The 20,959-nt window shown below is 48.9% G+C and overlaps 1 protein-coding gene across 1 annotated transcript; it reads left to right on the top strand.

The window, feature by feature from the left end:
* Positions 1-1,489: 1,489 nt before the first annotated feature.
* On the top strand, positions 1,490-20,472 carry TTLL10 (tubulin tyrosine ligase like 10). Its single transcript, XM_063317656.1, has 15 exons — positions 1,490-1,554; positions 2,323-2,930; positions 4,923-5,102; positions 7,386-7,565; positions 8,979-9,134; positions 9,843-10,011; positions 10,238-10,356; positions 10,965-11,079; positions 12,619-12,704; positions 13,486-13,657; positions 14,737-14,908; positions 16,602-16,742; positions 17,494-17,610; positions 19,052-19,145; positions 19,520-20,472. Exons 1-15 carry the CDS (start codon positions 1,490-1,492, stop codon positions 20,341-20,343), a joined length of 3,198 nt encoding a protein of 1,065 aa, XP_063173726.1. The 3' UTR covers positions 20,344-20,472.
* The last annotated feature ends 487 nt before the right edge of the window (positions 20,473-20,959 follow it).

Genomic DNA, 20,959 nt, shown 5'->3' on the forward strand with positions numbered 1-20,959 from the left:
CCCCCTTGAAAATAGCCCACCTGTCTTCTTTTTCTGATCTCTCTCTGTAGATCTGGACCGAAATTTTGTGTGCGTGTGTACTCTCTTTGAAAGTCATTCTTGTCATTCGCTTGGCATCGGCGCCAGGTAATTCTCCTTTGCCAGCCTCTGGAAATGTTTGACGCCCACCATTGTTCCTGGCAATTTAAGATGTGCTGGTCCTCATCCCGCCTCCCTTCCCCTCCACCCGGCCTTCATCTGCCGCTTGAAATCCAAAGGTGTCATTACAATTTCAAAGGCCTCGCCTCAGCTGCAGTTTAGCATTTGCCACTCACAAAGGCAGCGGTGAATAATGATCTGGTGGGAGGCAGGGGGGTGAAATTCAGGCACGGTCCACCTTACCAACAAAGCATCTGTACGCCCTGTGTGTGTGTGTGTGTGTGTGTGTGTGTGTCATTCATCCATCCATCCATCTCCTGGAAAAGGGGGAAAAAGGTCTCTTTGGAACAGATCAGCTATGTGACATTTTTGACCATGAAATAACAGCATTTCTGAAATTACAGCATTTTTCACATCATAGGGGTCTTAAATTGGGGGCCTGTGGTGATTATACCCTTTCCTAAGATGCCTTTTTCCCACCTGCCCGGTCCTGTTGGACAGCACACTTGAATGACAACCCTGTGAGGACGGCCCCGCCCGATCCCCCTGGCTTTTCCAAAGGTTCTCTCTTTGGGCCTGCGGTCCACTTCCCCGGGATTCTAGTTTAACCGGCACCTGTCAGTCAAACGGTTTTAAACACCACCCTGAGTCGCCAGAAAATTGGTGTACTTACATTTAATACTGTAAATAAAAACAAATAGATACACGGAAGAGATGCACATTGGATAAATAGGCATGGTGACGTCATGACCGGCTGATGTTCCCCCCCTTCCCCCGAGGCTGTAGCATCCTCACAGAGGTAGTGAAAAAGTCAAGTTGGGCTTAGGATCCTCTTCTCTGTGTGTGTCAGTGTCACACACCTGTACAAAAGGGGTTGTTCTACACACCCCACCCCTGCAGAGACCGATACCTCCCCCCTACGAGAATGCATGGCTCGTTCAGAAGTTGAGCATCACGAGAGCTGTGTGCTCTCCTTTGGATTTCCCACAATGCACCTGAGAACCGCAGGGTGGGGCATTGTGGGAAATCCCAAAGGACAGGCATGGGGCTGGGTGCAGCATCGGAGCCCAAGGGAGACTTTGCCCTCTCCGTGTCCTCCGGCGGCCGCCACGTCCCTGCCCATCCCTGCTGCTGGGAATCTCTCCCAGGCCCGGCAACGGTTCCTAAGCAGCTGTTGCTAGGGAACGGGCTCTTGTTGACAGCGCCCAAGGCTCCCTGCACCCTCACCAGGGGAAACGCATCTGTCCGAATCCGGATGCTTGGAGACCCGGGCCCAGGAGGCTGTTGAGCGTTGCCCAGGGAGCCCCGCTGAGCCTCCCCAGCAGCCGCTTGACTCTGTTCCTCCACCGCGATGGCTGATCCGGAAAGCACGCCCTCTAGAGCACTCTCAAAGCATGTAGGGCATGCCAAGCCAAGGTTAGACTTTGGTTACTTCTACTTTTCTCCTTGCTTAGGGCCCAAAACACCCCCCAAAGAGTGACTGGTGTGTGCTTCTTCTCCCCTACTTCTCCCAAGAAATCCAAAGGGCTTTAGCAGGGATTTAAACCCCGTTAAAGATCTAATCATGGTTGGTTTTAACCGTAGTCAGTTTGGGCCAAGGTTTTGGTTCTGTCTGGTTTTGTTTTGCATTTGTTTTGTTGGCGGTTCCGTGGACTGTGTGAATCCACAGTCAACAGCTGAATGCAGGTGGAGCATGAAGCTAGTCTGTCTTTTTAGCTAGGAAAGGAAGAGAAATTGGGGGTTGCACAAATGGTTTTAAAAGGGGATTGGAAGGCAGTTGTGGCTGAAAGGTGTCACTGGCTGGATCTAGATAGAACTTCCAGGTTTCAAGGCAGTACACCTGAAAGGGCTACTCATCCAACAGGAGAAGGTAATTGACTTGGCTTTCACCTGTGGGTCTCCAGAGGCAGCTGGGAAAGAAGATGCCAACTGTGTCTGTCTTCACATAATGAAATGGGTAGGGTTCCCACTCAAGGCTAAATGAGATTTCACAACAAGGAAAAGCCTTCTTGACCCCAGTTAATTCCTAACGTCGTAAATCTCTTACAAGTCTGAGATTCGGCAGCACGCCAACGCAGACGCTCAACTCTTGAACGTTCCCAAAGTTGGCTAGAAAGTGGTTTACTCCCTCGAGTTTGGACAAATCTTGAATTAAACAATGGTTCCCGTTGCTTTTCTCCCCAGCCACTGTCCAGAACACAAATGGGCTTCAGCGAGGGAAGTTGTGGGGAAGAAATCCATTTTCTACCCGCTGAGCGAGCAAGTTGAGCCTGCAGAAGGAGATGCTGGTCCTTCCCAAAGCAGCCCCCCCTTGCAGCCTGCAGAAGGAGGGAGGCCGGCCAGGACGGCATCCGTTGTGGGATCAGTCAGTGACCCTGGACTGAGCAGCAGCAAGCAGGTGGAAGAGCTGGATCTGCAGGTGTCCACCAGGTTGGGCTTGGAGGTCCCTGAGATGACCTTGGGAAGAAGACATGAAGGTTCAGAGTCCAGCCAAGGCCAGGAAGAGGCCGGGAGCTTCAGCAGAGGAGGCGGTGAGGTGGTGGCGGAAGGGGAAGAGGCCCAGAGAGAAGGGGGCGAGGAGGGTCCTGCGAAGGCACTACCAGCAGATCAAGGTCAGGAAGCATCTGGCCACGGGGAGGACTCAGTCGGCGAGTTGGCCCAGACCTCCCATTCCAGCTGCAAGGTAAACTCTAATGGGATCTTAACGGGCTGCGTCGCCAAGTGGAAAAAGAAACAGAAGTCCAGAACCCAAGAGATTCTGTGCCCTGATGGACCTCCACCACTGGCCCCAGGTGAATCTGACAGCAAGCCTTCCAGCTAGGAGAAGCCCTTCCTGGCAATGCCCAGGGTCCACCAAATCCATACCTGAGCAGTTCTCCCTATTTGAGAAATATACACACACTCCCTCCCTCCAAGTTGTAAGCGGGGCCTGCACACCAAGGCTGTTGCATTCCTGAATGACGTGGAGCAGCTGGTCTCCCTCCTGAGCAGAAGACCGGGGCCCAATTCTCAAAGAGGGGGACCGGCTGTCTTTCTTCCAGTCCCCATCAATCGCTTCTCCCCCTTCAAGCTGCTGTCTTCCCATTTCCCACAATGCCCTAGAGTAATGCCATGTGGCATTCTGGGAAAATTAGAGGGGCAGCCTCTGGGAATGGACTGCAAGGGCAGCTTCGACACCTGCCGGGGGCAGGATCCTCTGAGAACTGAGCCTGTTGGCCGCTGTGACCGCACTAGAAGGGGACATGTCTGGGCCTCCAGATGTTGCCAAACTACAACTCCCAGCATCCCTTACTACTGTCTGTTTATGAGAGGCTGCTGGGAGCTGGAGTTCACCTCTTGCCCACCCCAATAGGAGACTATAGCATTGAACTAATTCTTCTTCTGCCCCCATATCCAGCCGCAGAAAAATCCACCCGATAGGAAAGACACAAACCCCAGTTTCTGAATGGCTTAGTGTTCTGTACTTTGTTCTAGCCCGAAGACACCTCTTCTGTGCTATTTTCCCCTTTCAGAATTGTCTCCTGATGTCCATCAGGTGGGCTTGGCAAACTGGTGGGCCAGCCATTCAACAATCCTGCTGGGTGCTGGTCCCCTTTGAAAACAGGCCCCAGAGTCTGGGGTGGAAAAATCTTTTTGATTTGTAACAACTCCTCTTAGGTGCCCTGTTTTTTAGAAATACCTAGTCCACTGGACGATTTATTTTTAAAAAAATTAAATTGAGGGTCAGCCTCGATCATGTTTCCTGAAGGTCTGTTCCAAAGTTACGGTATCACGTTTAATTCGGCAGCAAACAGAACAGAGGGGTGCCCCCTTCTCTGCCAAGAATGTTGCATAAGTAAAACCATCCAAGCAAGTCTCATAAAAAGAAGAAAATTAGGGAAAGATATTATAAAACCTTGGTTCCCTCAGCAGGCAGTTTGGCTGGAGGCAAAACGCAGTTTCATAAATAGAGCAAATTAAGTGGAAGGGCAAGAAGGAGGGCGAAAAAAAAATCACAAATATTTGTATGCTATAAAAATACAAGGTGGAGGTAGGGGAATATCCTGCTATTTTATTTTGCTGGCAGTGGTCACATTGCCATTTGTTAATTGTCCTGTTACAATCTGAGATGGCAAAAACAGGGTATACTGTAGGTATGGAACGGAGCTGGTGTTTGAATAAAGAGATGGTACTTGAAAATATCTGGCAACTGAGTTTGGAGCTAATGCATATCTGAAGTGGCATGACATCAACCCAAATTTCTTCCTTATTTCTAATCAGGTACACTCTGCAGCCTTACCCTGAATGCAGGGCACTGAAATTTTCAGAAGCAAAGTGTCAAGAATGGCAGTGCATTTCCCCCTTTTTGAAAAAAGGGAGTAAAATAGATGCAACTCCCCTCTTTTTCACTCCATAAGCTACCAGCCCCTGAAAACAATAAATGAAAAGAATGAAAATGCCACCCAGGATCCCTCAGTGGCCCTTGGCCTCACCACGCCTCTTCCTGGACGCTCGGCTGCTAAAGGATCATTTCAATAAAACGAAATAAAATAAAATAAACCAACTGGTCCCCTTCCAAAGCTTATTTCATACTCTTTTTTTTTAAGGGGCCACTCATCCTTAAAACCATCCAGTGATGCCCTATTGAAGCCGTTCAAATGTAAAATGCCCATCTTTATATCTTTTAGTAGTTAATCTTTCTCCTCTCCACAGTGATGCTCGGTTGGCATCTTCGCTGCTTTCCTCCATCATAAATCTGCTTTTCCGCCAGCCTCCCACAAGCTCTGCACTTCTACCATTTGTAGAGCTGCTACGTACCGTCTTCCAGTCTAGCCGAACAGACAGGCAGAAAGTAGCGGGAACTTTAGATTTCTCCAACGGGCGAAAAACCCAGCCTTCCAAAGCCCCGAACGGCCTAAAGACACGTCTCCACTTTGGGGACGTCACCTTTTTACCAGAACCCATTCAGGATCTCAGTCTACCCAGTGGGAGAGATTCGCATGTCCCACTTTCATCCATCCATCTTTTTTGCCAATTAAAACGATACAGAGCATTGGGTACAAATTTCCCTTGAACATTTTTTTTTCCCCCAAACGCTCCCAAACTATAAATGCCTTTTTGGGATCTTTGTGGAAGGCCCTGTTTTCGACCGAGGGCACCAATTTGCTCCCATGGAAATCCACAGTGGTTTCCTTGGACGTTGTAAGCCGGACTCCCCCCTTGGCAGGCCGGCCGTTTGCCCACCCTTTAAGACAGTGACAAGTTGTCAATTTATCTTTATTCTTATTGCCTGGAACATCCCTAATTTGCCCTTCATGATGCAGTTGGTGAACAAAGTTACACTCACAAAGACTCCCCAGGTTGGAAAGATTTCAAAGGGCGCCTTGAAAAAAATCGATCACGGCAAGAGGAAGTTTTGGATTTTTCCTGACCCTCAGCCACTTTGGAAGGGAGAAGGGGAGGATTGACTGAAAGTGGAGTTGATTGACAACTTAAAGAGCCGAAGAAGCAATGATAGGTGAAATAAGATTGAGTTGCACGCTCACACACACACACAGGATGTACAGTAGCAGATTCCTGCAAATGTTGCCCTTTGAAGGATGCTTGGCTGCAAGCATTTCCACCACCATCTCGTCCCTGTTTTTTATTGTTCTTGGCACTCATGGCCAGGGGGGAACGAACAGCTTCAGACAAAGGGGATAATTTTTATTTATTCCACAATGCCCGGGGAAGGGCCTCACTCTTCTGCCCCGATGTTTCAGTTTTGATCTTGATGCTGCAGCTGTTTTTTTTTAATTCAATCTCCATACACGAATGGCGGTCACACTTGTGTCTCAGGCCGCCTCTCCTCCCATCAAAGCAACCGTCCAATCGAAGCCCCAGCCAAGCTGTTTGCAAGTTACGGCTTCTAATCTGAACGCCAACCCTCCCCCGTCAGGGGAGAGAGAGAGAGAGAGAGATCTTAGAAAGCGAGCCAAGCTCACACCGAGAGTGGCTGTTTCTTATTCCACCATAGTTTCATGTGGATTGTTCTGGGGGTGGGGCAGGGGCTTCAAAAAGAGTCGAACCAGCACTTCGAGTCGGGCAGAGCTAAGACGAGTTGAAAGAAACACTTGGAGATTTACCTCGGTGGCAAAACAACGCCAAAGCAGAGTCCCTTGCTGCGATGGGCTGCTGTAGAAACCAAACAAATAAATAAAATGCTGGCACCGTTTCTGGAGATAGCCCAGACCTGCTTTAATTGGAACAGCTCCGTCTGTTTCTCACGGCTTTGGAGCCTCTGATTCCCAACTTCAGGATTCAGGGGTCTTTTTCTGGCAGCCACCCGAACCTGTTTGCCTTGGAAGTTCTGGGGATCGAACTGAAGACCGGCTGCACTCCAAGCCTGTGCTTCACCTGTTGAGCTACAGCCCCTGCGCTGTAGCTGTAGACCAACTGACCCAAGGGTCAAAGAGTGACATCACAGCCTCTCCATTATGCCCCGGCCATAGGTCAGCTTTCAGAAGTATGGCTTCAGAGCGGGAAGCAGTTTCTATACCAACTCGCTGGGAACAAAGGGTCTGCAGGAAGAAACTTCTTAGCTTCCCGCCCCGTTTGACTCTTCGAAGACCCCTGTGCTTCTCAGGTGCCCCTCTCTTAACTAAGCAGTAAAGAAGTCCTGCGTGCACCAGGCTGGTCTGCAAAAATCCCAGGGAAAGAATTGAAAACTGACAAGGGAGTTAGACAAAACGGGGGGGGGGGCAGCTTGGGGAAGTTGGTTAATGCTTGGCGCGATGTCCATCGCAACATTGCCAAGGGAGTGGAACTCAACGGGTGCCCGTTGTGCCAAGGAACAGCTGGGTAGCGATTGAGTGCAGATCAACAGCCCCATCTCAGGATGGGTGTGAAGTTCCAGTGGGAGGGGAGGGGGAAATAGACAGTTTCAGCCAGGAGCCTGGAGGGTGCAGGAGCCCACTTCCAAAGAACCACGTAGCCCATGAGCAGAGAAAGGTTGCATGATGAACTCCGAAGAGGCATCCCCTTGGATTTTCTTGCATGCGGCTCCCAATCGCCTCACCGGCGCACGCAATTTCTAACTGTTCGCCCCCTTGTCTCGGCATTTGTGCATTTTCAAAAGGGCCACTTCCCCGTATGGAGAAGGCACTGGGCTGATTTTAGAATCCAGTTCCGGAGTCCTGCAATCGTAGATGCTGCCATTGAGAGGGAAAAGCAGGTTAAGATCCGGGCGATACCTCCCCGTTGCTGACCGACGGTGGTCTGGGTTTTAGGATGGATGAACGAAAGACCGCTGGATGGCAATGAAAGAGCAGCTGCCCTGCGTTTAGGCTTTCGCTGGTTTCCATACTACAACGAAAAGGGGGAGGCCCACCAGGCGACAGCAGTGCCACATAGACACCTGGGACACAGTCATCCAAGGCTTCAGACCATCCTGTCCCATCAGCAAGGAGGTGAGGCTGCCCTTTGGGGCAAAGCAGAAGAGGGCGCACGGCCTAAGAAGTGGAACACTTGTTACCTGACGTAGCAGCGTGAGCCGACGTCTTCGGTGGACTCAGAGCGAGCAGCTGGATAAGCTGCAGTGAGTCTGCCGATCAACAGAGAATAGCTAGTTTCCTGTCTCCTCCTCATAATGTCCAGCTTTCCCCCAGCCAGCAAGATTTTTGGCAGCCTCTGTCTGGAAATGGTCACTATATGAAAGCCACAGAGATCTAGCAGCTCACGGAAAAGAATATTCCTTGATGAGCTAGATTTCAAAGGGCCCAGAACGTTTCATTTTTTTGTTGGCTATCTGTGCCCTCCGAGTTAAAAAAATCACTTATTTATTTATTTGTCAAATTTGTCACCGCCCATCTCCCCCGAATGGAGGGACTCTGGGCGGTTTACAGCATGAAATGCATGGAGGACTAAGCGATAATTGCACTCGATGGGTATCATTATGTGGGTATTATAAATACAGCTTCACAAACCATCCGGAGCAATGTAAAATCTAATACTGTAAATAACAGGCTCGGAATTACTGTATGCGGATTGGAATCGGCGACCATGCGGAAGCTGCTGCTTCGTTTAGTTCGTACTTTTGAAAATATCCAGGAGGGGGAAAGACATGCCAAAAATGGGAAGAAATCGATTTTTCTGGCTTAAAAATACAGATCCAAGCATCCTATATGTGGTGGGAAATTCAGGCAGGCAAAAAGAAGCTTTCCTCCCACAATGTATAACCAACCAGTGGAATTGGAAATTTAAGTTGGGTGGACTTCAAGTCCCAGAATTCCCCAGCCAGCGTTGCTGGCTGGGGAATTCTGGGACTTCAAGTCCACCCATCTTAAAGTTGCCAAGTTTGAAAACACTGCACTCATGGAAATAGCTGGTCAACCAGATAATACTGAACTACAATACCCAGCACCCCCCATCAGTATGAGCGTTGGGGAGGGCTGCTAGCAGTTCCGCAATGTCTGGAGCAGCAGGTCCCCCAGCCCCGCCCTGCTTGCAGGGGTCCCCTGTTTGCAAAGCTTTTGAGCCAAAGCCGGTTTAAAGTTCCCAAACCATAAGAAGTTGAGGGAGGGCAGGGCAACCAGGACCTCAGACTCAACCTTTTTCATTTTTTCTGGACTGGCAAGATGAGTGACGTCTCTCTTTTCCGTCCTAGTGTCTGGATCTAAATTTGCCCCTCCACCTATCCATCAAGCTGTGCTGGTTTAATGCAAAACCGGACCCCTTTTCTCCTGTTCGCCGGGGCTGATGAATCCCTTCTTCAGCTCAGAGGTCGCGGTGTTCGACCCCCTGCTCATTGCAGAGGGTTGGACTAGCGGACCACTTGGGACATCCCAGTTTAGGATTCTGTGATTGGTTCTCTTCTTTTGCAGCGATGCACAAGAAACCACGCCAGCACCTTGCCCCCCTGCAGACCCTAATCTTCTTCTCTTGTGCAGATTCCAAGGGTGTAGAAAACCGGAGAGAGAAATACGCAGCTCTCTTTGAAAGCCAAACACCAAAGGCCTGGAAAACATACAAGCAAAGTGGTAGGCATTTTGATGCAGCCCACCCCTGCCTCCATGCCCTTCTGACAGGGAAGAAGAATAAAAAATATCTCCAGTGCTGCAATAATGTAGATGCAGGGGAGAAAAGGGGCCCCGCCTGCTCAGATCTCGAGGGAGGGGCGAGCAATGCTTTAGTGGGCTGCTGGCCCCACTTAATATTTGGGGAAGGGATGGGCTGTGTTGGGAAGGGTCAGGGCCCATATATGATTGGAATCTGGGTTTTTTGTTTTTTTTGTTTTGTCCTTGCTGCCCTGGGCTGGGGGTGGTTTGGATGTCAGGGTCTACACTATAGATTTTATGTGTTTTCAACCTCAAAATGCCTGCAGAGCGAAGGAACAAACTGGGGGCTCCAACAAGAGCCTCAAATATGACATTGGGAGTCATATGCAGCTGGGGGGGGGGGGTGGAGGCAGGGGTGGGATGCTTGTACCCTTATTATAGAAAGGGTTAACTTTTCAGCTTTGGTTTTGGAATGGGACTTCAAGTCCCACAATTCCCAGGCATGGCCACGGTGGCTGAAAGATTCTGGGAGTTGAAGTTTGCACATTGGAAAGGTGCCAAGGCTGGGGAAGTAGCCCATGGGCATCCCCGGATGAATATTTCTGTAGGAGAGATCCAGCTTTCCCCAGCCATCACCTCCCTGGCCTAGCAGGACCCGACAGGGTTCACACAGCCTCCTTCTTGCTCCAGGTGTTCCCAACGTAGCGGAAGGGAAGCTCACGAATGACACCAAATTCAGGAAGCACAGAACCATCCCAAATGCACTGCCCCGAATGAGTCACCTGGAAGAGAAAAGAACAGAGGAAGCCCCCAGATCGGGGCCTTTCTTTTACATCGGAGGAGCAAATGGGGTTGAAATGTAAGGCAAATGTCCTTGTACCCCCAACCCTTGAAGGACACTGGGTGATCATGAAAGGTCTATCAGGGAAGGGGTTGGACTATATGGCCTTCGCTGAGCCCCCTCAGCTGTAGGGCTTGGGAAGCCAAAGGGTTTGGGAGTGATTGACCCTGGCAATTATTTCTAGAGGATTTTTTTCAAGGGGGAGAAGTCTCATACCAAGGCCACCTTCTCTTCTCTCATGCAGCTTGAATATCTACTGCAAAAGTAGAGGCTGGCAACGAATCTATGACAACCGGAGAGAAGACTACATCTTGAAATGGTGTGAGACCAAGTGTCGGGACACCTATTACAACTTCAGAGAAGGTACAGGCCAGTTTTCAGGTCAAGGGATGCTGGAAGGAACGATGGCCTTTTTCAGGATGTCTTTTGGAGGTCCAGGAGCAGAGCTGTCCATGTTGTGTTTGTGAAGGACTCATATTTCGAGAGGAACTTCTGAGTCACCTTCCTGGGCATAATCCAAGCCACTAACCACTATCCCGGAATCGCTTGCCAGATCCAACTTCCACCAGCGGGAGAAAAATTGGGTTGCAAACTGGGTGGAAATCAAGCTTTCAATCCTGGGCATTTCTAGCTAAAAATCCCTCAGCACTGAGGGCAATCCCTGTGGATCTCTCAGAAATCCTGGTCAACCCAGGCAGATACTGATCTGTATGATCTTGATAGTTTTGGATGCTCCCTGCTCTCTACCCCTTAATTAAGGCAGAATATAGAGGCTTCCCTTATCTCTGTTGAGAGGCATATCCATGTAATTTTTTATAATTTCACCCCCCCAAAAAACCTGTTGAAAATCCCTTCCCATTTTGCCAAAAAGGTCAAAAGGACATTTTAGGATGTCCCCCCTAGACCATAAACGAAGAGCGGCATCTTAATCCCATATGCTGCATGACCTCGTCTTCCTTCTGCCCGTTCAGGAGAGCAGCTTCTCTACCAGATCCCAAACAACAAGATCCTTACGACAAAGATCGGCCTCTTGATGAACCTCAGGGAATATGAACGGGTGATGAGGAAGGTCAGCCGGACAACCAAGTAAGCCCATCTCTCATTTAACCCACCACCCTTTGTGGATATATTGAAAAGGTCCAATGGGACATTGACTGTCATCGTTTGTAATGGGCTTCTTGGATGTTAATAGGGTTTAGGTTTTCCAAAATGCACAGAAAAACCACCAAGGGCCTTGTGTTGACAAGATGTAATAGTGTTCAGCTGAAAAAGGCCTTTAGTATAGGATGGTGGGGATCATCTCAAGAACTTGGGTGATTTAGAGATTGGCTTCTGATCAGACCCAGATTTCACCTATGGACAGGGGAACATCTATGTTAGTTGTTAGGGCTGGCGCAACAAGAAGCAACATAAACACTCAGACATAAGCATCCTTTACTCCATTGCCCTCACTCTGCTCTTTCCCCAAGCTTGCCTTCACTCAGAACTGGCTTTGCTTATTTTTAATTAGCTCACCAGAAGGCATAATCTGGCTGTTTAACATCAACACCTACATAACACAGAACCTGGATTGGAAAGAAGACAAGACAGAATCGTTCTTTTAAGCCAAAATATGTTGTGGGTTTCTAATGAATTATGATCTCAGCACAGGCAGCACCTAGCTGATCTTGGAAGCTAGGTAGGGCTTGGCTTGGTTAATGTTTGAATGGGAGACCACCCAGAGATGTAAGCTAGACCGGGAAATTGAAATACTTCCTGGGGAAAAGCCACGTTACATTATTTTTGTACCGTTGCCAAGAATACCGCCATCCTTGAAGTCAAACAGAAAACTTTTTAAAATCTGGTGGTATGCACTTTCCCTAATGTCAGATAGCCAGTGATATACTTGCATGGTCCCTATGACAGTTACATAAAACAACTTAGAATTTAAACTCGATAATCCACACTATGAGAATAAGTAACAGATTCCCAATGAAAGGTGAAACACTGTATTGTAATTCTGCCCTAATGAATGTGAATCCTGGGATCATCCTGTGGAACTGATGCAATCTGAAATGAGTTTTGCTTTGCCAGGGATCCTGTTCTCTGCAGCAGATGCTCTCTGCTTTATTGGTGCTTATAAAGAATATTAAAAGCATTTGCCAATGTTTTGGCAAATCCTTCACGGCAAATACTGATCTTCTTCCCATTCAAAGCTGCAAATCAGCCAATTTGGGGCGGGCTGGCAGAGGATCCCTGGCTGGCTGGGCTTAGATCAGTGTTTCTCAACCTTGGCAGCTTGAAGATGGGTGGACTTCAACTCCCAGAATTCCCCAGCCAGCCATGCTGGCTGGGGAATTCTGGGAGTTGAAGTCCACCCATCTTCAGGCTGCCAAGGTTGAGAAACACTGTCTTAGATTACATGCAGTTCTCAATGCAAAACACAAAACTGTCTCTAGCAAGCAGAAATTGTGTTGGGCAGGGACGCAAGTCCGTATGAAGGAGTCATGGACATCACTTATTCCCTAGTGGGCATTACCAACATGGTGGCTGGCTTCTGATGAGATTGCTATAAACCCTTTGAACACGTATGGATGAACCTATTGTTATTCAATTCCCCCTTTTCCCTCTCTCTCTCTCTCACAGATTGCTAAAAATGGAAGATTTTTTCCCCGAGACCTTCCGTCTGGACACCAAAGACGAGAAAGAAATCTTCTTCAATGTATACAGAGGTGAACCCTAAAGCGATTATTCTCTCTCCCATTTCAAGACATTATTAATATTTCACCCCACGGGTTCGGTGCGAAAAGACAGCTGTGGGCCATGATCTTGGCAGTGAAACCCGGCTCAGAGCGATGGACATGGGTGTCTGTGGGAGGCAAAGTCAGGCCAGTGACATCACACCCATCGGGGTAGCATTTGCTCGATGGTGCCGTGACCTCGTTGATGTCACTGTAGTTTGTAACCTGTGGAAAGTTACAGCTAGTCCTGCTTTGCTCCCCGACATCTCCTGTTACAAGAAGATTCAATTTCAGTGGGAAGACTGGATGCTGGGGAACTTTCCACTCAAGAATATGAAATACTGAGTTGGCTGACCAATCTCCTGGGGCTAGGAGTGGCACATTTTGGGGGGCAAAAAATCACCCTTTGCGAGTCACAGGAAGCAGGGGGGCCCAGGCAGGATCAGAAAAATCAAGAGGGTGACCGCCACCACGTAGTCGAAGCCCTGCCCCCTTTTGACCCATGCGATCCATGCAAAATGGGGCAATGGTGTGGTTGCGCCTGCCATTTTGACTTTTTGGACCCTCCCCCCCGGGATGCCCCTGTAGGAGAAAGCTGGGGCTCCACATGCCCATTTTTGGGTCCAAAGAGGAGAAAAATCTCATTGCCAAACTAGGCTTGGGGGCTACCCATTTTCCCAATGCGATCCTGGAAAGTTGTAGAGCTATAAACCAGGGACTAGCAACTTAAGCAGCTCTCTCTCTCTCTCTCTCTCTCTCCTTCTTTCTGTAGAACCTCATATTTGGATCTGTAAGCCCACCAGCTCAAACCAAGGCCGGGGCATTTTCCTTCTGAAAGACCAAGCCGAGGTCCAAAGCTTGCAAGCCAGGCTCCAGAACATGGAGGACGACCCTTTGTACAAGAAGCTCCCTTATAAACTACCTCCAGCACGAATTGTCCAAAGGTAGAGAATCCAGCCGTGCAGCCACCCTGCTATCCAGCTTCCGGCTGGTGAGCAACACCGGATGCTCTCGTACTTGAGCTAAAGCCCAGAGTGGGGATTCGGGCAGAGGTGCGACAGGACACTCCTCCCCGGCAGTCTGGCCCTTCTGTCGCTTCTCTGGGTGGCGCCAGGCAGAGACCTGCCTGGATTAGCCAGGCCAAATAAAGGCGGAGAGGCCAGTAAATCATACAGAGACACAACAGACAGCCTCTTCCCAGGCTCTGTATTAGGGCTTTCAGCAGGCTGGCTCCAAAGAAGGCCATTTCCAAATTTTAAGGTGTTTTTAATTCCGCCAGCCTGAAAGTTCCTTCTTTAAAGCTGTTGATGATTAGAGAGTGCTGCTTGGGACACTTGCTTGTCATTGTTTTTATTATTATTATTATTATTATTATTATTATTATTATTATTATTTGCTTTGTGTTTTAATGTCACTGCACAGGCAGAGGGATTGGCCTTTTGACAGGTAGGGAGAGAAAGGGGAGACAAAGGGAAAAGATCAGAGGTCATTTCTGTCTGGAAATTTGAGAAGGGCTTCAAAGAGGCCGAATTGAAGGCGGGCAGGAGCAGCTGCACCCTTTTTCCTCGGTGTCGAGCCGGCTCCTTCGAGAGGGAGACGTCAGGGAGCTATTTTGAATTCAAGGAGATGCGTCACCCCTACAAAGCTTTTTATAGGGTTATTTATAGCCTTCCAAAAGAATATTCAGAGTCGCATTGGAGAAAGGGGGGAAAAAACACACAAATCCTCTGGCGTCGTTGGCCTGGATAAATCCGGATTGCAGCACATGGGAAAGCAGCCCAGGGACCCTGAAACCAACCGGTAGCTCCACCAAGGACAGCCTGATGGGGGTTGTAGTCCTGCACAATCCAGAGGGTTAAGTGACCGAGAAAGACTCCTAATTAAAATCCGTCTCCACCTCTGCTCTCGCTGCCTTACGTCTGGGCCAAACGTAGATTGCGGGGCAGAAACTGAGACTTCCGCAGCCAGAAAGCGAAACAGACGTTTTATTTTCCGCAGCTGACCTGCCCTTCCTTCGCCCCAGGTACATTGACCGTCCGCTTCTCCTGGAGGGGAAAAAATTCGACGTCCGCTCTTACTTGCTGATCGCCTGCACCGTGCCATACATGGTCTTTTTCGGGCACGGCTACGTCCGGCTCACGTGCCTCAACTACGATCCCAAATCGGATGATCTCACTTCTCATCTGACCAACCAGGTGGGAAGAGCCTTGGACACGCAGGAAATCCCACAACTGTGCCCCGCTATTCCGAGAATGGTGAAAAACAGGCTATTTTTGGCTTCGTTGGGATTGGGGAAAACCAAGGTAGCTTGTAAATTCTCCTCTCCAAAAGCTGAGGAGGGAGAAATGTGTGACTTAGCCCATTTTTAGCTTAAGGCCGTTACATTCCAGGGTTTAAAACTGGGCAGGTTGGAAGGCGCAAAGCCTCTCCTCAAATTTAGCCTGATTCTCCTTGCAGTGAGGAAGTTGAAATTGACATTGACATTGACGTTGACGTTGACGTTGACATTGACATTGACATTGACATTGACACTGAAACTGGAACTGAAATTAAAATTGAACCCTGCTGTACCATAGAAGGCATCTTGGCATCTTTGTGCATTTCTGTGCACCACCACAGGGGGGCCTGCACACCTGTGCGCACGCTTGTGTGTGCATGTGCAGCTGTGTGGCTACGCACCCACAGTCACACGCAACCCGTCCCTTGCTGTGGCTGGAATCCCCCGGGAAGCCAGACCTTGCGTTAAACTTAAGCAGCAAAATGAGAATACGGAGATGGTATTATTTTTATTTATTTATTTGTTTATTTATTTGTTTGTTTAAGGGTTCAGATGCTGAAAAAGAGACGTCTCTGGCAAACAGAGCCATCTGGAGCGTGCATGGTTTCGGTTGGCCTCGCCCTCCGGGCATTGTCCCGGGCACCTTGCGCAATGGCCAAGCTCTTGCCTTTGTTTTGCCGGCTTCAAACTGATTGTTTGGCTCTGTTAAAGACACCTGCTGGCACCAGATGCTACAGGGAGACTCCTGGCCACAAAACCCGGAGCAGATTTTTTTCTCTTTTAATTCCAAGAGACTTGAGTTACCCCCTTTAATCCAGCAGGGTTTGAAATCTTGCCAGAGCAGCTGGAAAACTCCACCTTCCCACCACCATCACCACTTTTCTTCCCTGCAATTGGACCCCACTCTGCTTCTCTTACGGCGAATGCTTTGCCCAGAGAACGGGAAATGGGTTTGCATCCAGTGGGGGCACTTGGGGGCACATCTCGTCATGGCTTCAGTGGCCCAGGGGCTGGTAAAAATGGCTGGGATTTTTCTTAGCTTCAGCTTTTCATCCTGTGCAGACCTGAGCATCCCAAAAGTGGCCTGAGCAAGGGGAAGAACTAAATTTGGCCTCGTTTAATTCAAGTGTAACAGTCAATAAGATTAAATGCAGCTAACTGAATAACTCTCTCTCCCTCTCTCTTTCTGCAAGAGCTGAGTTTTCAAATCATCTTCCCCCAGCTCATAATTCCTCGATTTCTAGGCTGCCCGTTAGCAAAACTCTCCAGGTGGCTTTCCCTAAGCCTCTAAACAAAATGCCGCATTTTAAAGAGTTTTCTTAACTGTGCAGTCAACGACCCAACGAAAATACAGCCGTTTTTGTGTCGTTGTGGCATCAAGGAATGAATGCAAAATAAGGGACAGGGAAAATAATTTCTTTAAGCAAGCCAGCAAAGCGATGGCCACAGAATATACAAATGAACGGGTAGCAGAAAGGAAGGAAAAGGAGGCTATGTAGACCTGAGGCTTGTTCTGGGCAGCCCGCCCAAGGCCACCTATCCAAGCCAAGTTTTCCTACTGCCCAGCCTTGAGAATGCCTTTTTGCTTTCTACCCCCCCGCCCCTCTCAGTACGTGCAGAAAAAAAGTCCCATCTATTCCCACGTCAAGGAGGAGACGGTCTGGCTGATGGAGCGCTTCAACACCTATGTCAACGAGAACTTCCGACAAGCCAAAGGGCTCCCTAGAGACTGGGTCTTCAACAGCTTTACCGTGAGTTATTCGTTAATTCAAGCCGTTGTTACTTTTTTTCTCGGGCAGCTCAGTGGCGAGAGAGTCCTTGTCCTTTGGCTCAAAGACATAGCATGCAAAGAAAGAGGGCTGGGGAGGGAAGATGAAAAAAGAAGCAAGGGCACAAGTTCCTTCACAAAGTTAGATTGCTCAGCGCGATGAGATGGAAGGGGAATAGTTTGGGTGGGATTACGGAAAGGGGACTAGGGAAATAGAAAATCTGGAAATGGTTATTTTCAGAGAGGCGATAGCCTGTTAATAATATAAGCCTGGTTGGACCTGATTAATACTTGAAAAGTGGACCACCAGAAAAGGCCAGGCCTGTAAACTAGACCGGGAAGGCAAAAAACAAAACAAAACAGCAAATCACTTCCAGATTTTTCCAGAGAAAATGGGTGTATCCCTAAAATCACAAGGTGAGTCAGGGCAGACTTTACCTTTTTATTTGTAGGGAATGCCCATATAGAAATCTGTATTTTGTCCTACTCCATGAACGTGTTTTCCCAGGGTGGGTGGGGGAAAATCAGTTGAACAGACAGGGGTCAGAGCAGTGTTCTTCCACCCTGGCCACCTTAAGACGTGTGGACTTCAACTCCCAGAATTCCCCAGCCAGCACCCCTTACCTTTGGCAGTTTATTCGCCACAAAAGGCATCTTGGTTAATGTATTTTCTGGCTGTTAAGCTCCATTGATGGGGACCATTCCCCTCAATATTAGCCACCTGTGCTTTGCAGAAGAAAATGAAGGAAATCATGTTGCAGTGCTTTCTGTCCGTCAAATCCAAGCTGGACTGCAAACTGGGCTACTTTGATCTCATTGGCTGCGACTTCTTGATCGATGAAGATTTCAAGGTACCCGTCTGATCTAGGGAAGGGAGACCCTCCAGGCTGGGGCTAGAACAGCCTCCCCCCTGCCCCAATCTGACTACCCCTCCAGATATATAAAACTCAGTTTCATCAACGAGATTCTATCTCCTGTGTGGTTAATTAATAGCTTTGCAAGGCCCCCGGGGAGTCAATCCATCTCTTTTCCCATCCCCTTTTTTTCAAGATCTGTTAGTGATCATAGATCTCCTTGTTGGTCATGATTAATTGCCACCGATCATGAAGCACCCTCTAATTTTAGCCAAGTTGCAAACTCATTACACTTTGTGGGTATGCATGCCTACCTGTGTTGCACCCACCCAGTCTGGTTGATGCTTTTGCACATGGTGCAAATCCAGGAGAGTGTCCCATTCAGCGATCAGGTTAAGTTCGTTGCATGGGGGACATTTTGGGGATGATGGTTGGGGTTTTCTAAAGGATCCACCTGTCTCTCCAATGAACATAATCTCACTTACTTTTCTTCCCGCTGTCTTGTTCGTCCACTTCCCTCCTTGCTAGTCCAAGAAACAAACTTTGCAGAAACTGGGTGGAGTTCCAGCGTCACCCAGTGGCAAAACACAAAATATTTTCAGGGGACAGTTGTGAAAGCCCTCAGAAGAACCTTATCCAAGAAATCGGCAAATCTCATCAATTTTTGGCTTAAATCCTAGCTAACAGGGAACACACAGAGAATGCCCCCTGCCTCTCTTTTTGCTTTTCTCTTTTCAAACATGTTTGGTGGGATTCTTTGCGGAATCGTTGCAAAAAGCTGAAAGATTCGAAGTTTGTGCATCGGGCGGCTGTAAAAACGCAACCCTTGCAGCATTTTTAAGGAATCAGAGAAGATGCATTTGATAGAACTGATGGGATTTCGTCCCTGAGATTTGGCATAGCCACAGTATGGCTAGCTTTGTTACAAAATACTAGGATAAAATATGATTGGCTAGTTTGCGGCCCACGTGTGTCTTGCAAACCAAGCCAGGGGATATAGTTCAGCAATGGTAGTTATGCAGACCTGGGACTGAAAATTGTGTGAGAACAGTCCCCATGTCAGAGGATCTAAAAGGGCAAAAATCTTGGCCAAAAGTAGAATCTCATTTCCCCCCAGAATGGAAATAAAATGGACAGGGAAGGGAAAACTGTGTGTTCATGACCGTTGGTTCAAACAGATGTCGGTGTCTTTTAAAACTCAGCCTTTTCTTTATCTTCCCTTTTAGAATGACTTCTGTATGTAGGTGTGATATCTAATCTGGGCTTGAAAAAGCATTTGGTGGCCAAAAGAAGGAAGCAAAAGAAACCGTGCCTAGATTCAGGCTTCTAAAGGATTTAGTGGGGATGGTTTGGAAATTTCAATAAACCACCACGGAAAGAAAGGAAATATTGTAGCAAGCCTCCCCGGACCTCAGTTTAACCAATGATATGTTCACAGGTGTGGCTCTTGGAAATGAACGCCAACCCTGCGCTGCATACCAACTGCGGGGCGTTGAGGAACGTGATTCCCAAGGTGGTGAACGAGACCCTGGGTAAGCGAACCAAATACTTCCCATTTCTGCTTGGGAAAAGGGTGGGAAATCTCCAGTGGCTGGTAGAGCGTCCCTCCGTCTTGACGCTTTGCCGCGATGTCTCAGAGACCTTGAGCATATTTCTGAGAGAATAAGTTAGGGCACCAAGAAACTCCTAACTGGGGGAATTCAACACTGTCGCTCCCTAGGGCAGGGTTTCTCAACTCTGGCCGCTTCAAGATGTCTGGACTTCAATTCCCAGAATTCCCCAGCCAGCAATTCTGGGAGTTGAGCTCCAGACATCTCGAAGTGGCCAAGGTTGAGAAACACCGCCCTAGAGATACCCAGTGGCTGGAAAGATTGAGCCTCACTCTTGATTTTGCTCCTGTTTTCAGATCTGGCCACCGAGATCTTTTCCAAGGCTCAGAAGGCCGAGAACATCTTACCTCTGGAGTCTCTTTGTCATTTTGTGCTGCTGTACAATGGAACGGCTTCCGACAACGGGCTGTCCCAGCCAACCAAGAGCAGGACTTCCCTCAGTTCTCTGAAGATCCCCCGGGCAACTCTGGAGAAGGCCAGCAGCAGCACCACCGGGGTGCCCAGTCGCCCGACGGAAAAGCAGCCGCCCCCCAAAGCCCCTGAGAAGGTGCCAAGCGGGGACCTCACAGGAGAAGCCAAGGGGGGGGTTGCTGGCGCTCCCGAAGAGCCGGCCCTGCCCCGCAGCAAAGGAGTCCAACGAAACCCCCTTCCGATGCCCCAGATCCAGATCTCCATTGTCCCCAGCCTGGCCTGCTCCCCGTCCGTCAAAGCCATCCTCCGGGGCAACCAAGTTTGCACCAGCGGCAACCAGTACATCGTCAAGCACGTTCTGGCCGCCCCCGATGGCAGCGCGAAGGCGGAGGGCAGTGAGGAGCAAACCAAGGCCCTCAGCCTCCCCCGGCGGAGCGCCCAGGACAAGTCCTACACAACCTGGTTCCAGCAGACCTTTGGGGCCAAGCTGCCGTCCGCCAGTGGCACCGGCCCGGGGAGCTCCTTGACCAGCTCGCAGATGCTGTCCCTCCACCTCCAGTCCAGCCTGCCCCCCAACTGCCTGCTCCTCCCGGAGTCCCCCAAGCCCTTCTGTTTGTCCGAGGCCCCCGCCAAGGGGCCAGCAGACGACAGCCCAAGCTGCAGTGAATCGCTCCCAGAAGATAAAAAGATCTCCCACCGCGGGTCTTAAACAGCCCCCCACCCCAGTCGCTTGTGTATTTCAAAAGCCCTCGTTCCCTTTTTCCTATAAAGGACAAAACCAAGAAAAAAAAAGAAAAAGAAAAAAGAAACACCTTTATTTCTGATGTGTTTCAGCATCTTTCTTGGGGGGGGGCAGAATGGCATTCTTTTATCTGTCTCTTTCTCAAATCTATCGATCTATCTACTATCTATCTACTATCTACTGTCATAATCTATCATCTATGTATCATTTATCTATCTACTATCTATCATGCATCGTCTGTCTGTCTGTCTGTCTGTCTGTCTGTCTGTCTGTCTATCTATCTATCTATCTATCTATCTATCTATCATCTGTTTATATTTTATCTTTTAAGAAAACCAACAGTGCAAAATACTGTATGGCTAAAAGCCAACAGCCATTTCGCCTGTTGAATTCTCTACACCATAAAGGAATATCTTTTGGGAGGGATGCAGGACCAGCCACGACCATCAAGAACTTCATCCTTCACCATTGTTGCTGCTCAGGAACAGTAGGAGTTCCAGTGTGCCATCTGGACACTGGGAAGCTCCCGGTCTTTCCCTGAACATTTTATGACATCAGTGACAATGTCCCACTTGGTTTGGTG

This window comes from Candoia aspera, chromosome 18 (genome assembly GCF_035149785.1).
Source record: "Candoia aspera isolate rCanAsp1 chromosome 18, rCanAsp1.hap2, whole genome shotgun sequence".
Lineage (NCBI taxonomy): Eukaryota > Metazoa > Chordata > Lepidosauria > Squamata > Boidae > Candoia > Candoia aspera.

What these genes read in the sequence shown, in the direction of transcription:
- TTLL10 (XM_063317656.1), top strand. Translation starts at nt 1,490, where the DNA reads ATGGCTGATCCGGAAAGCACGCCCTCTAGAGCACTCTCAAAGCATGTA. An exon ending in CTTCTTCAATGTATACAGAG is followed by an intron (nt 12,705 to 13,485) that starts GTGAACCCTAAA and finishes TTCTTTCTGTAG; the next exon opens with AACCTCATATTTGGATCTGT. An exon ending in CCAGCACGAATTGTCCAAAG is followed by an intron (nt 13,658 to 14,736) that starts GTAGAGAATCCA and finishes CCTTCGCCCCAG; the next exon opens with GTACATTGACCGTCCGCTTC.